This window comes from Hyperolius riggenbachi, chromosome 12, assembly GCF_040937935.1.
Source record: "Hyperolius riggenbachi isolate aHypRig1 chromosome 12, aHypRig1.pri, whole genome shotgun sequence".
NCBI lineage: Eukaryota > Metazoa > Chordata > Amphibia > Anura > Hyperoliidae > Hyperolius > Hyperolius riggenbachi.
In genome coordinates, this window is record NC_090657.1 from 194,492,085 (window position 1) to 194,504,803 (window position 12,719).

Here is a 12,719-nt window from a genome sequence, read left to right on the forward strand (position 1 = left end):
ACCTCAGGTTCTTATTTAACAAATATAAGGGCCCGTTCACACTGCACGCGTTTCCAGCCGCGTTTTGGAAACGCGTGCAGGTGGCCAAAACGCACGACATCAGACATTGCATAGAGTGCAATGTCTGATGTTCACACAGCATGCGTTCCGGACCGCACGCATGCTGCACGCAGATTTTACAAAAACGCGCGGCTGTCCCATTCACTTTTCAGTGATGGGATCAGCCACGCAACGCATACGAACGCGGACATGCGTGCGTTCGTACGCGTTGCGGTCCGCATTTTGTAGTCTGAACGGGCCCTAAGAAAGCAAAGAACTACAAAATATGTGTTATTTACCTGGACCACAGGGTGTCCCCCAGTAGTGGCTTTCACTGCTCCACGACTGCCCTCTGTCTCATAATGGGCACGGTGGTGTGGTTTTGGTTGCACTTCGATCTGAAGCTCATAAGGTCCATGCTGACTTGCCAGCGGCCACTCAAGAGCAGGAAGTGAGGCTACGGGTATGCTGTGTGTAGACAGACTTGATTAATAAATCAGGTAAAGATAATAATAATAACTTCTGTGCAACTTTCTTTTTAACTGTCATACATCCAAGTTCCACTCCTCATCACTTTTACCACCACATGACTACCTTGCTGACGTAGCCACGTAGGGAGTGAGAGGGGTACCAGCAAGTGTGCGATATGACACAAACCTCCATGCCATAATTGATACTTGCAGCTCTGCTTTCAGTCTTCAACAGAAGTGCGTGTCACCACCCAGTGGCATATTGGCCACACCCAGATAAGGGCAGTGACATGGCCAATTCCAGGCTGCAAGGGCATCAGTGTGTAATGTACTCAAAATATTTCTGGCCACAACCCCGGCAGCTAAGAATATTTACAAGCAAGAAAGCAGCCATTTTACTGAGTTCTTAAAACTCAATTTGATGAGAAGGGCAGGTTGAATGAAGATTATAGGGTAAGTGCATTGGTAACACGATATGGAATAAAATGGGGAAGGATCATTTTCAAAGGTTCGTCCCTGCTAAGCAATTGCATTTAGTACATCTCTTTTAAAATGTAACTACAGACAAGAGCAGTATTGAACTGCGTCTGCTAGCCTTAGTAAATACAGAAATGCCTTGCCTATTAAGTGTAAAATGAATCACTGTACCTCCCAAGACTATTGGCCATTTCCCAATTTTGTAGGAATATAAACTTCATCACAGCACTGTCAGACAACTGAATAGTTTTGTTTTTGGATGTTTTATTTCTTTTTTTGTGTGCCTTCTATTTCACACAGTGAACTTCTTCAGGGTAAATACAGTGGCCTCTAGATTTCATGCACACAATATACACACCAGTGTTTTCCCCAGAAATTTTTTCCAGCCGGGTGGGATGAAATAGTAGCCGGGTGGCATGAAAAAGTAGCCGGGTGGGGCCAGATGAGAGAATGCAGGCCCAGTGCTTCTGTGAGCAACTTGGCTTACAAAGTAGGAGGAGGTGAGCTGATAACAGCCGGGTGCTCACCACTAGCCGGGTGGAGCACCCGGCTAAAAGAGCCTGGGGAAAACAACCATCACACACAATATCCCCAGAGCACAGAGTGGAGACAGGCCAAAAGCATCACTATAAATTATGGGGACCCCCAGAAAAAGTTTAATTGGGCCTCCCATGTTCATACCCTTTCCCTTGTCAAACCCTTAGTGACCCTCACATCCTAGGGGCTCATCTTGCAAAGATGTGGACATCGTAATTTTCACTCCCATAACAAGTGTAGTCATGAAAACACCTGATCTGAAGGATCCAACCCTTTATCAGAAGAACTGCAGTAGTAGTAGGGGCCCCCTTGCGGTAGCAGGGGCTGCTCTCCTGTAGTTACGCAGGCTTATATTCCCTGGGCTACAACCATGGTTTGTTACTACCCATTTTATACCGCTCATTCTTCGAAAGAGGATCTGTTGCGAAAATCTTAAAATGTAAAACACATACAAATAAGACGTACATTTCTCCCTGAGTAAAATGAGCCATAAATTACTTCTCTCCTATGCTGCTGTCACTTACAGTAGGTAGTAGAAATCTGACATTACCAACAGGTTTTGGACTAGCCCATCTTCTCGTAGGGGGGTTCTCAGGGTTTTCTTTATTTTTAAAAGCACTTAGTGAATGGCAGTTTCTCCGTCCAACTGCCAAAATAGTGTGCAGCGAGCAGGGAGGCTGGCCAGCATCTTTTTATAAATCTTTTTCAGGGATTGTCTTTATAAAGAATAAAGGCCATGCTGAGAATCCCCCATGAAGAGATTGACTAGCCGAAAACCTGTTGGTAATGTCAGATTTCTACTACCTACTGTAAGTGACAGCAACATAGGAGAAAAGTAATTTATGGCTCATTTTACTCTGGAAGAAATGTACTTCTTATTTGTCTGTGTTTTAAATTTTAAGATTTTCGCGACAGTTCCTCTTTATTTTGGAGTGCACATATAATGGCTACACAGTGAAGAGATGTATATTATTAGAATGCCAGAAAGTGTAGTGTCACATGATCACTGTTAGCGATTCCGCTTACCCTGCAGCCATCTCCCCTGGCAGCAACTGTTCAGGACATCTTTACAGGTTGGTAGGAGACAAAATAATCAGACAGTTCAAAAAAAGGCTTCCCTAAAGCATATATTAAATATTACAACAACTGTGTGCTACAACATTAATAAATACTGGATTTAAATGTACATCTTTTAATCAAAAAACAGGAACTGAGATAGCTCTATATGGCAATATCAATCTGTATTAACCACTTAAGTACCAGCGGTCTCCGCCCCCTTAAGGACCAGAGGAACACCAACGAATAACGACGTATTGCCGCACATACATGCCGCAATCGCCGTCACCGCCGCAGGTCGGGAACCTGGGCCAACCACTCTGCCGTCTCTATGACTGCAGAGTTCCTGTGAGCCGGTCAGGAGCCGCTTTCATTGACTCCTGACCCTGCCTATCAATGTAAGCCAATGGTAGCTGCTTACGTTGATAGACAGGGTCAGGAGCCAATGAAATCGGCTCCTGACCTGCTTACAGGGCTCTGCCATTATAGAGACGGCAGAGCAAGTGAGCTGCGGCAGGGAGACAGCGGCGAGATTGTTGGGGAGCTACGAAAGCGGCGATAATGCACGGCGTCGGTGGATTTATATCTACGCTCTGGCAGCCAGTTAGCCATCAAAATAGGGCGTACATTTCAATCACTAAGGTCCTAAAGCAGTTAAACAGGTTGTGCATAAGTATCATATTTTAAAGTAGTAGCAATACGGAATTGTACTGTGTTAGCCATCAGTAAAAGCAAAAAGTTTTGAATCAGGATGATATCATTTCAATGTATCCCCCTGTCTATTCCATCAGCTTGTAAGCAAACAGGATTGAAGCCCGAAGGCTATACAGCCAAAAGCTTGCTTACTCTTATTCTTTTTACGTTAGCCAATAAATAGTATCATCCTCATTCAAAACTTCTTATATTTCAAAGTAGTACATTGATATTAAACTACTTTAATTCCTCAGTAAGGAAGAAGAGGTAACTCTTTGAACTAATTAATTACAATACTGTCTATGGAAAGTTGCATTTTAGCCAACCAGAAGCAAAAAAAAAGTATGCGATAATAAACTGTATTTGTGGTACCGCTAAGAAATAGAACATAAGTAGCAATGAAAAGAGTCTCATATTGTATTTCAGCACAGGAAGAATTACAAAAAATACCCTTTCATTTGTTATCTATGTAAAAAAAAAACTTTTTTGAGATATTCGACCCACTTGGGCAAATACGGTCCTGTTTTCTGAAGCACTTAAACTGCCAAGAAACTGTGAGAGACAGTTTAAGATAAGGTTTTATTGCAGGTAAGTTCAAAGGGTCATTATTTCTACTTTGTTTTATAGCTTAAAAGACAGAGTGTGCTTGTAAAACTGCAACTGTGACAGTATGATGCAATGTTATATATATATATATATGCTAACTAAAAATAAAAAAATGAGACTCTTCTTTGCTGCTCATATTCTATTAATTATCTGCACAACACATACAATTCATTATATCAGAAGTTTTTTTTTTTTTTTGGCATCAGGTTTGCTTTAAAAGACCAAAACAATCATTCATAATCATTTTATCCCTCAGAGTTTCTGTATAGGTATTTCCCTGTCTTGTGCACACACCAAAACGATTAACAAATCAAAAGGCCACAGCAGAAACTATTCAGATAATTAATAAGTCTCCAGAGGCCGTGACAAGTAACCTTCTTCGGCTCCCTATAGGACAGAACATGCAGGTCAGCCAAGCCGAGTATGCATAAATATTGTTCACTGGCTGCCAGCAGAAACAATTATGAGCTGTGATCTTGTAGTCTATGAGGGTTCAATGCTTCGGACTTCCTTAAAGTGTAAAGTATAAAATCAATTCTTTATTTTTATCTGGTAAACAAGTAATAAGGATGCTAACCAGGCAATCCAAAAGTTAAAATCTCTATTACTTTTCTTGTTTATAAATGATCATTCCCCAGTTTACCTGACACTTATTTGGTACGTTGCCGCACAAAGGAAGTTGCAGGGCATGCTGGGTTGTCTTTTTTTGCTTCTTGATTTCCCCTCAGAGTTAACTAATTTACAAAAGCAAAAAAGGACAACTCAGTATGCCCTGCAACTTCCTTTGTGCGGCAACGTACCAAATAAGTGTCAGGTAAACTGGGGAATGATCATTTATAAACAAGAAAAGTAATAGAGATTTTAACTTTTGGATTGCCTGGTTAGCATCTTATTACTTATTTATAAGATAAATATACAGAATTAATTTTTGATTTTATGACCGACAGTTACACTTTAAAAACAGAAATAGCACAGTCTGTAACGCATCCAGAATGCATATACAGTATCTTACTGAATGGACCTTACCTGGGGTACCAACTTTTTATAGGCAGACTATACAAACATAAAAATGCAAAAGATACAACATCCTCTTGTGAGAATTGTATACAAAGCTCACTAACTAATACATAATCCACAGAAACAATGAGTCAATTAAACTTCACATTTATTTGAAGAATTTAAAAAATGGACTAAGGCAGGGTTCAGGCATGGAACACACCTGCTGAAATTGTGTGCTTTTTGCTGCAGATGGCAAAATAAAATCACATGGCAAGCTTCACAACTCTGTTATTAATTCAGCTGGATATGTTTCGTAAATAATGTACACTGCTTCAGGAGAAGGGCATGGACTGCTGTAGGGACATACTTTTGTACAATTTCATAATATCATAGTGGCACATAGTATATCATAGAATATCATAGTGGCTCAAAGGATGGAGTCCTTAAGTTAGAAGCTTTAGAGACACTTACAGTGGTCTCCATCTAAGGGCCCTTTCACATCGGGTTGGTGTGGTATTTTTACCGCACCCCACCGCCGGGCAATGAAAGTCTATGGAGACTTTCATACTGGCACATTACAGCGACATGCAACGGAAGTGACGTTTTCGCCACATCTTCGACGCAGGGCCAGAACTATGTTACCGTTGCGGTGCTGCGTCGACTAGTGGTGATCTGCATCATCCCGGAAGTCATGTTAGTCTATGGCGACGCGTGGATTTTTAAAAAATGACTGACGCAGCATTGACAGCAATTGCGCGGTGTTCCCTGAAGGCCTGTTTTTGAAGGTGTAATGCGGTGCGTCGGGAGCAACTCACCGCATCGTCTACGCTGGTTTATAGTGTGACACCAGCCTCACAAAAGCATAATGAGAAAATTATCTTTATGTACTTGAATAGGTGCATATTTTACATTATAGTTGTAACAGAGCTGCTATAAAGCTACAATATATGGTGGTACTACTACTACTGAGAATCCTCTAGAACAAAACTGACCATTTAGACTAGTTAGATTTTTACTGCCTAAGGTAAGTGGCAAGGGCATAAGAAAAAGCAATTTCAAATGCATTTTACTTTAGGACACCTACACAATAAACACCTTGTATGCATGTGAAATTCCATTAAGGACAAAAAGGAGAGTTAAGGCCCATACACACGTCGGATTTGCGCGAACGACGGGTCGTTTGAACGTTCCGTCGTTCGCACGTTTCCGCATGAAATCCGGCGTGTGTACAGACTATCGTTCGGGAGATAAGACTGGTTACCAACGATCCGCCGGGCGGATCGCTGGTAACCAGTCTTATCTCCCGAACGATAGTCTGTACACACGCCGGATTTCATGCGGAAACGTGCGAACGACGGAACGTTCAAACGACCCGTCGTTCGCGCAAATCTGACGTGTGTATGGGCCTTTATGCTTAAAGTTTTATACAGGGAGCAAATTTACCTACTGGTAACATTTTGTAGGAGAAAGAATTTACACATGGTATTTTTTGCAAAGTTATTACTTTTTGCAAGCTAAATTGGACTCTTAGGGCAAGTTCACACCGGGCGCTTTGGTAGCGTTTTGCTGATCGCCAGCGATCAGCAAAAAGCTGTTTTTTCACTCTACAGGAAAGCGATGTAGGAATGATTGCGTATTGTGATTCTGTAACATTGAAATGCAATCGCTCCAAAAATGTTGCATAAGCCAACAGCAAATCGCTAATCACTGGCAATCGCTAATCACTGGCGATCGCTATAGTGTGAACACTACCATTGACTTGCATTAGTAGCAGCATTTTGCTGATCGCCAGTGATCAGCAAATCGCTGAAAAAAATCACCCAGTGTGAACTAGCTGTTAAGCTACCTTCACACTGCAGCGCTTTACTAGTGATTTTAGCTCGTCTGTAAATCTTTAGGGCTTAACCTCCTCGGCGTTCTATTGAGATCGCCAGGGAGGCTGCGGGAGGGTTTTTTTTTAATTAAAAAAAAACTATTTCATGCAGCCAACTGAAAGTTGGCTGCATGAAAGCCCACTAGAGGGCGCTCCGGAGGCGTTCTTCCGATCGCCTCCGGCGCCCATAATAAACAAGGAAGGCCGCAATGAGCGGCCTTCCTTGTTTTGCTTAGATCGTCGCCATGGCGACGAGCGGAGTGACATCATGGACGTCAGCCGACGTCCTGACGTCAGCCGCCTCCGATCCAGCCCTTAGCGCTGGCCGGAACTTTTTGTTCCGGCTGCGCAGGGCTCAGGCGGCTAGGGGGGCCCTCTTTCGCCGCTGCTCGCGGCGAATCGCCGCAGAGCGGCGGCGATCAGGCAGCACACGCGGCTGGCAAAGTGCCGGCTGCGTGTGCTGCACTTTATTTGATAAAAATCGGCCCAGCAGGGCCTGAGCGGCAGCCTCCGGCGGTGATGGACGAGCTGAGCTCGTCCATACCGCTCAGGAGGTTAAAAAAGCTCTATGGCAATGCAAATTAATGGCAGTGTTCACACGGTAGTGACCCCCAGTGATTTGCTGCAATCAAACACGGTGCACGCAGCATTTTTGTAGCGATTGTGGCGTTCACAAAACGCAATGACTCCAAAATCGCTTTCAGGTACAGTGAAAAATCACAGGAAAACCGCTTGCACAACGCTAGTGATTTTGCTAGGCGGTTTGTGAATGGGGCTTAAATCAAGTATTTCCATGCAATGAGCAAGAAAGCTGTGCATCTATATTTCTATCTGGAAAAAAAACAACCTAATATGTAATATATATAATATCAGTACCTGTAGTAAGGTATGGCTGGCACCAGTTGCTTTGGCCAAGTAGGAGTCATTAGCAGGATGGATCCTGCCTCTGGATTCTTCCTGTCATCGTGCTCATAAGGTCCAGGGTACTCTGGAGGTTGGTAAACGTAGCGGGAAGACACTGGTGATGGTTCTGGACTTTTCCACATTTTTGAAGGTACAACACATGAAGGATCAGAATCTAGGATCAGATCATCCATAGGATGCAGAGGAGCAGGAGTCACAGAAGAGCAATCCTCTCGTGGGGGCAAACGAGGTGAGGCCTGGGGAGATGGTGATCTTGACCTCTTTGAACGTGGGGAGGATGAACGTGACTTGGGTCGAGGAGAGGAAGGACGTTGTCCCAGGCCAGTTTCGTCTGTGATGTTTGCCCGTGGTGGCATTATTGGAGAAGGTCTAGGAGAAGAAGTATTGAATGTTTGAAATGGTTGACACAGGTCATCACCATTAAGGCCATTTTTTGGTGAAATGGAAGGTGACGTGCAAGGAGAGACAATCTCTGAAATATAACTTGTTGATGAGGCACTGCTACCAGGGCTCACGCAAGATGATTCTCTGTAGTCAAATGGTAGCAAGGAACTCCATGCGCTGGCAGGAGCCAGGTTTGACTGGTGATCTAGCAATGTTTCTGAATCTCTGCTGCGGTATGAACCACCTGAATGAAACAGTTCATAAGATGGAGTGATCTTAATCATTGGACTCAAAGCTGTACCCACAGGAACCATTTGTGGGTCTAGTTGATATTTTGGCTCTACACTATTATCGGGTCCATATCTGCGCAACGGATCTGCGAAGAACTGAGAACTGCTAGGCTTGACACCATAGTCGGAGACATCACTCTCAAAGTATGCATCTCCAGGTGAGTTGATGGATTTTTGTGAAGGAGTCGGTTCTTCTGGAAAAAGAAGGGTCTTTTTAAATCTAAGTATTGTTATATAAGGCTAAAAATCATGGAAAATGAAACTGGTTGCCTACTGATTAATAATTAAAATAATAATAATTTCTCAAGAATAATCAAAGGCAGGCTAAATAACTTAAAACTGGGAAAAACTCCTTCAGGTTAGGAAGGAAAAGCTTCTATCAACATCTATGAATGTTATAAGGGATCTAGATCAATGAGTAAAACAATCTGAACAGATTAATACTGCAAGATCTAAGAGGCAGCAGTGCATTAGGACTGTAAATACTTGCTTCTATAACTACTTGGATCATAACATTTTATGCAGGCAACAATATTCATGTTAAAAATATGACATTTAAAATAAAAACATTAACTAATCAAATCATACTTTGAAACAACTTCCTGAACAATACTGTATCCAGATCACATTGATTTTCTTCTTTAACAGTTATAAAAGTGTAATAACAGTAACCTGCAAAACAATCGTTTGATGATTTCACATTTGCTAACATGTTCCTAGTTCTCTAAAAAGTCGATCACAGAAATACGTCCTCTGTGAAACTACTTTAAGGCTGGTTTACACTGTATTTTTTGAAATGTAATGCGCTGTGCGCATCGCATCACAGAAATGAGGCTTCATATGACGCTACGCCACAGCGAAGCGACAGGGTTATATGCACAGGTCTGCCCCTGGTTACTGACGTACTCCCTGATGGGCAGGAAGTAAGTCACTGGGATTCCCATCAGTCCCCCCATGCACGACGCATTGCACCATGGTCCTGTTGTGCACACTGACTGCGTCGCACATTGGTTTGCATTACTGCATAATTCATGCGGCAGGCACGGATTGTGCGGTAACGCGCTGCAGACTTTCTGTAAGTATTGTGGCGATTTGTATACTTCCGGCGTGCCACATCGCGTGAACTGTGGCAGGAAAGCGGTGAGGAAGAGTTCCGGACACTTGATCTGTGTAAGGAACCAGCATGCTCCAACACTTTTCTGGCATCGTTTTCCGGCGTTTTGTAGTCATGTCACGTTTTAAACCCCCTACGGGGACACAGAACCATGAACACAGCCATGGTAGAAGCTACACGCTGCGTCTCAGAAAACTCAATTGACCGTGGTGCGAATGCAATTGGCAATAAAAGCATTGAGTTGAACGCTGCCATTCATTTCAAAGTGGGTCGCCCTGGATCCTGGTGGTAAACGACCTGCACAGCCGCCAGCGTTCACCCATCTGAACTGGCCCTTGGAATTGGAAAATGACTGCAGACACAACAATAAAGAAACTCGGAGCATCACAGTCAGGAAGCTATAGCAGAAATCTCATACTGTGTTAGCCATAAATAGCGAACAATATTTAGGGTATGTCAAAATGATAACCTGCATAGCTCTAAAACAACGGATATCCATTAGAGGGGCACTATTAAGGGAACTGCAAACTTTAAAATACATCTGTATGCTTACATATAAGATGTACATTTGTCCCAAAATAAAATGCACAGTAAATTTAATAAATTCCAATGTAGCTGTGGCTTACAGTTGGTATTATTAAGCCGTAGACCTCTTACCGACAGTCTTGGATTAGTCCATGTCCTCAAGGGGTAATGTCTAGGTTTCCTTCCTTCCTTTAAAAGCATTCCCTGGCAAAGATCTATACAAATATGCTGTCCAGCCTACCCACACACTATTCTGGCAATAGTGTGTGGGTAGTAAGTGCTTTTGAAAATACAGAAACCCACAGAATCCCCCATGAGGAGATGGACTAGTCCAAAGGCCGTCATTAAGACGTTGGGAGTCACTGGATTAATAACCGTGTGAGTGACATCTACACAGAAAGAAAGTCATTTATTGTGCATTTTAATAAGTGACAAATGTACAACTTCTAAGCATGCATAGATAAATGTTTTACATTTTACAGTTTTTGATTGGAGTGGTCCTTTACAGAACCGATACCCCATGATGCACGGAGATCAGAATTACCTTCACCCTACCCCAGTGGCGAGATTTCCTTGCATTAGGCTGCGTCACTCTTCTTTTGTCTAGACTACTAATTCAATATTTATTTCAGATTGTGTAGAAATCATTGATTCAACTTACTGCCATTTGTACAAAACCTACAAATCTGTTATGGCCCATTATAGAGCAATTTAGCATTACCTCTTGCAAGCTTAATTGTATGATGTATTTTCAGCAATATAAGACTCCAGTGTTGAGTTGTACACAACTTCTGTTGCCATAATATAGCCATAGGATGTTATCTTGCAACTCAATACAATGGACTGTACATTATTACTCATCTAAGACTTTGTGCTCCCACTTGCTATTTTTTTTTACGGACTGGTTTGCTGCGTTGCATTTGCAAAGTCCTGACCTGGTGCATATTTCTGGATAGTAGATGCATTTCACATAGAAACCTATGCTGGTGATGCACCTGCTCCGGACACAAATGGGAGGAGAAAATGGAGCGAACACCAAACGGACCAGTTGCAAGTGGGAACTGAGCCTAAAAGAGTGGTAAAGTGTGGCATGTATAGCACGGCACAAGACAGGATACAGAACATTTATATCGTGCTTTTCTCCTGGTGAACTCAAAAGTGTCAGAAATGCAGCCACTTACAGAGTGCTCCACGGGCAACCAAGACCATTAGCGATCCTCACCCAAAGAACTCCTTAAATACTGGCTTGAGCTGGGGTTCAAAAGTTGGTTAAAGGCTCAAATCCCACATCAAAAGCAACAGCCTTATTAGTAAGCCAGCCTTCTCCCCAGGCTCTTTTAGCCGAGTGCTCCACCTGGCTAGATTTGGTGAGCACCTGGCTATTATTGGCTCGCCTCCTCCTTTGCTGTAAGCAGAGTTGCCTAGAGAAGTGCTGGCCTGCATTCTCTGTTCGCGACCCACCCGGCTACTTTTTCATCCCACCCAGCTGGAAAAAAATTCTGGGGAGAACATTGTACGCTATCCAGCTGACTGAGGCCGGAAACCCGCTAATCAATCAGATAAATGGAATCAATCCAAAACATAGATTTGGTTAGCAGGATTTTGGCAGTTAGCATTTCCAATCGATCATAACGATGATCAGAATGATCAACAGGACTGCTTGGCAACTGGTAATAATGTATAAAAGGAAATAAAGATGGCAGCCTCCATATCTCTCCACGGGATCTTTTTAATAAAAAAAAAAAAAACGTCCTCCAAGAGAGGGATCGCTCGGTTAGGAGTCAACATAACATAGATAGTAGGGATAAGTGGTTCATCTTTGCCAATATACTTCAGCTAACATGTCGTTTTCAGTCTTAGTCAATGCATATCATAAGTGAACTGTCATGTACCCCGTATATGTCTGTCTTTCTAATTATTTCTTATGTCCTTACTGTATGCGTTTTCTGAAAAAATCTGGAATAAAAATTATTATATTAAAAAAAAAACAAAAAAACCCCGGAGATTTCACAATTGGCATACCTTATTACTGTACCATGTGGTGACCATCTATACCTAGATAGTTTAAAGCTTCCATTTTCAATATTTTTATACAGACAGAACGCAATCCGCACGCCCGCAGGTAGAGTCCAAGGGTTTTTATTAAATCCAACTCACAAAGGCAGTAAAATGGCTGACATGTTTCGGATCATATCCTTACTCATAGCCTAATATTTTTACATTTATTCTATTACAAGAAAATCAAAGGATTCCCAAAACATTACCTATATGTAATGGCTGCAGCTCTGCCTCTTTGAGTCCGCCAGGAGAAAAGAGGGATATAAAAGTTCTGTGTATTGTCTTGTCTAAATATTTTCCCCGTGGAGTCAGGTGGGATATATGTCAGTGCTGATAGTTTAATTCAGGCACACATAGTCTGAGAAATTCATAAAATCTGATCTATTTAGCACAACTAGGGACCACCGATATTAAAAAACAGCAACGCAGCAAATGCATAAACAGCATGAATACAACAGCATACAAGGTGGAAGCTGTCACGTGCTGCAACACCAGCACCATTATACCACCCGCAGAGAGTTGCAGAACAAGTACTGTGAAAATGCAAACAAAACTTAATTCTGTATGAGACACAATGGTAGCTAACAAGGATGGTATTTCTTGCAGACAACAAATGACTAGTCCATCTTCATGGTTCACATTTCAGCACCATATTTACACGTATGCAAGACCTC

The 12,719-nt window shown here is 42.4% G+C and overlaps 1 protein-coding gene across 4 annotated transcripts in view; it reads right to left on the reverse strand.

The window, feature by feature from the left end:
* NFATC2 (nuclear factor of activated T cells 2) overlaps positions 1-12,719 on the reverse strand; it is a 197,238-nt gene that overhangs the window by 153,492 nt on the left and 31,027 nt on the right. For all 4 annotated transcript variants that reach the window (XM_068262424.1, XM_068262425.1, XM_068262426.1 and 1 more), the window contains exons 2-4: positions 7,627-8,542; positions 2,550-2,588; positions 339-507 (exon numbers count right to left, since the gene is read on the reverse strand). In XM_068262424.1, the coding sequence (XP_068118525.1) occupies positions 339-507; positions 2,550-2,588; positions 7,627-8,542 (1,124 nt within the window). The remainder of the gene's footprint in view (positions 1-338; positions 508-2,549; positions 2,589-7,626; positions 8,543-12,719) is intronic.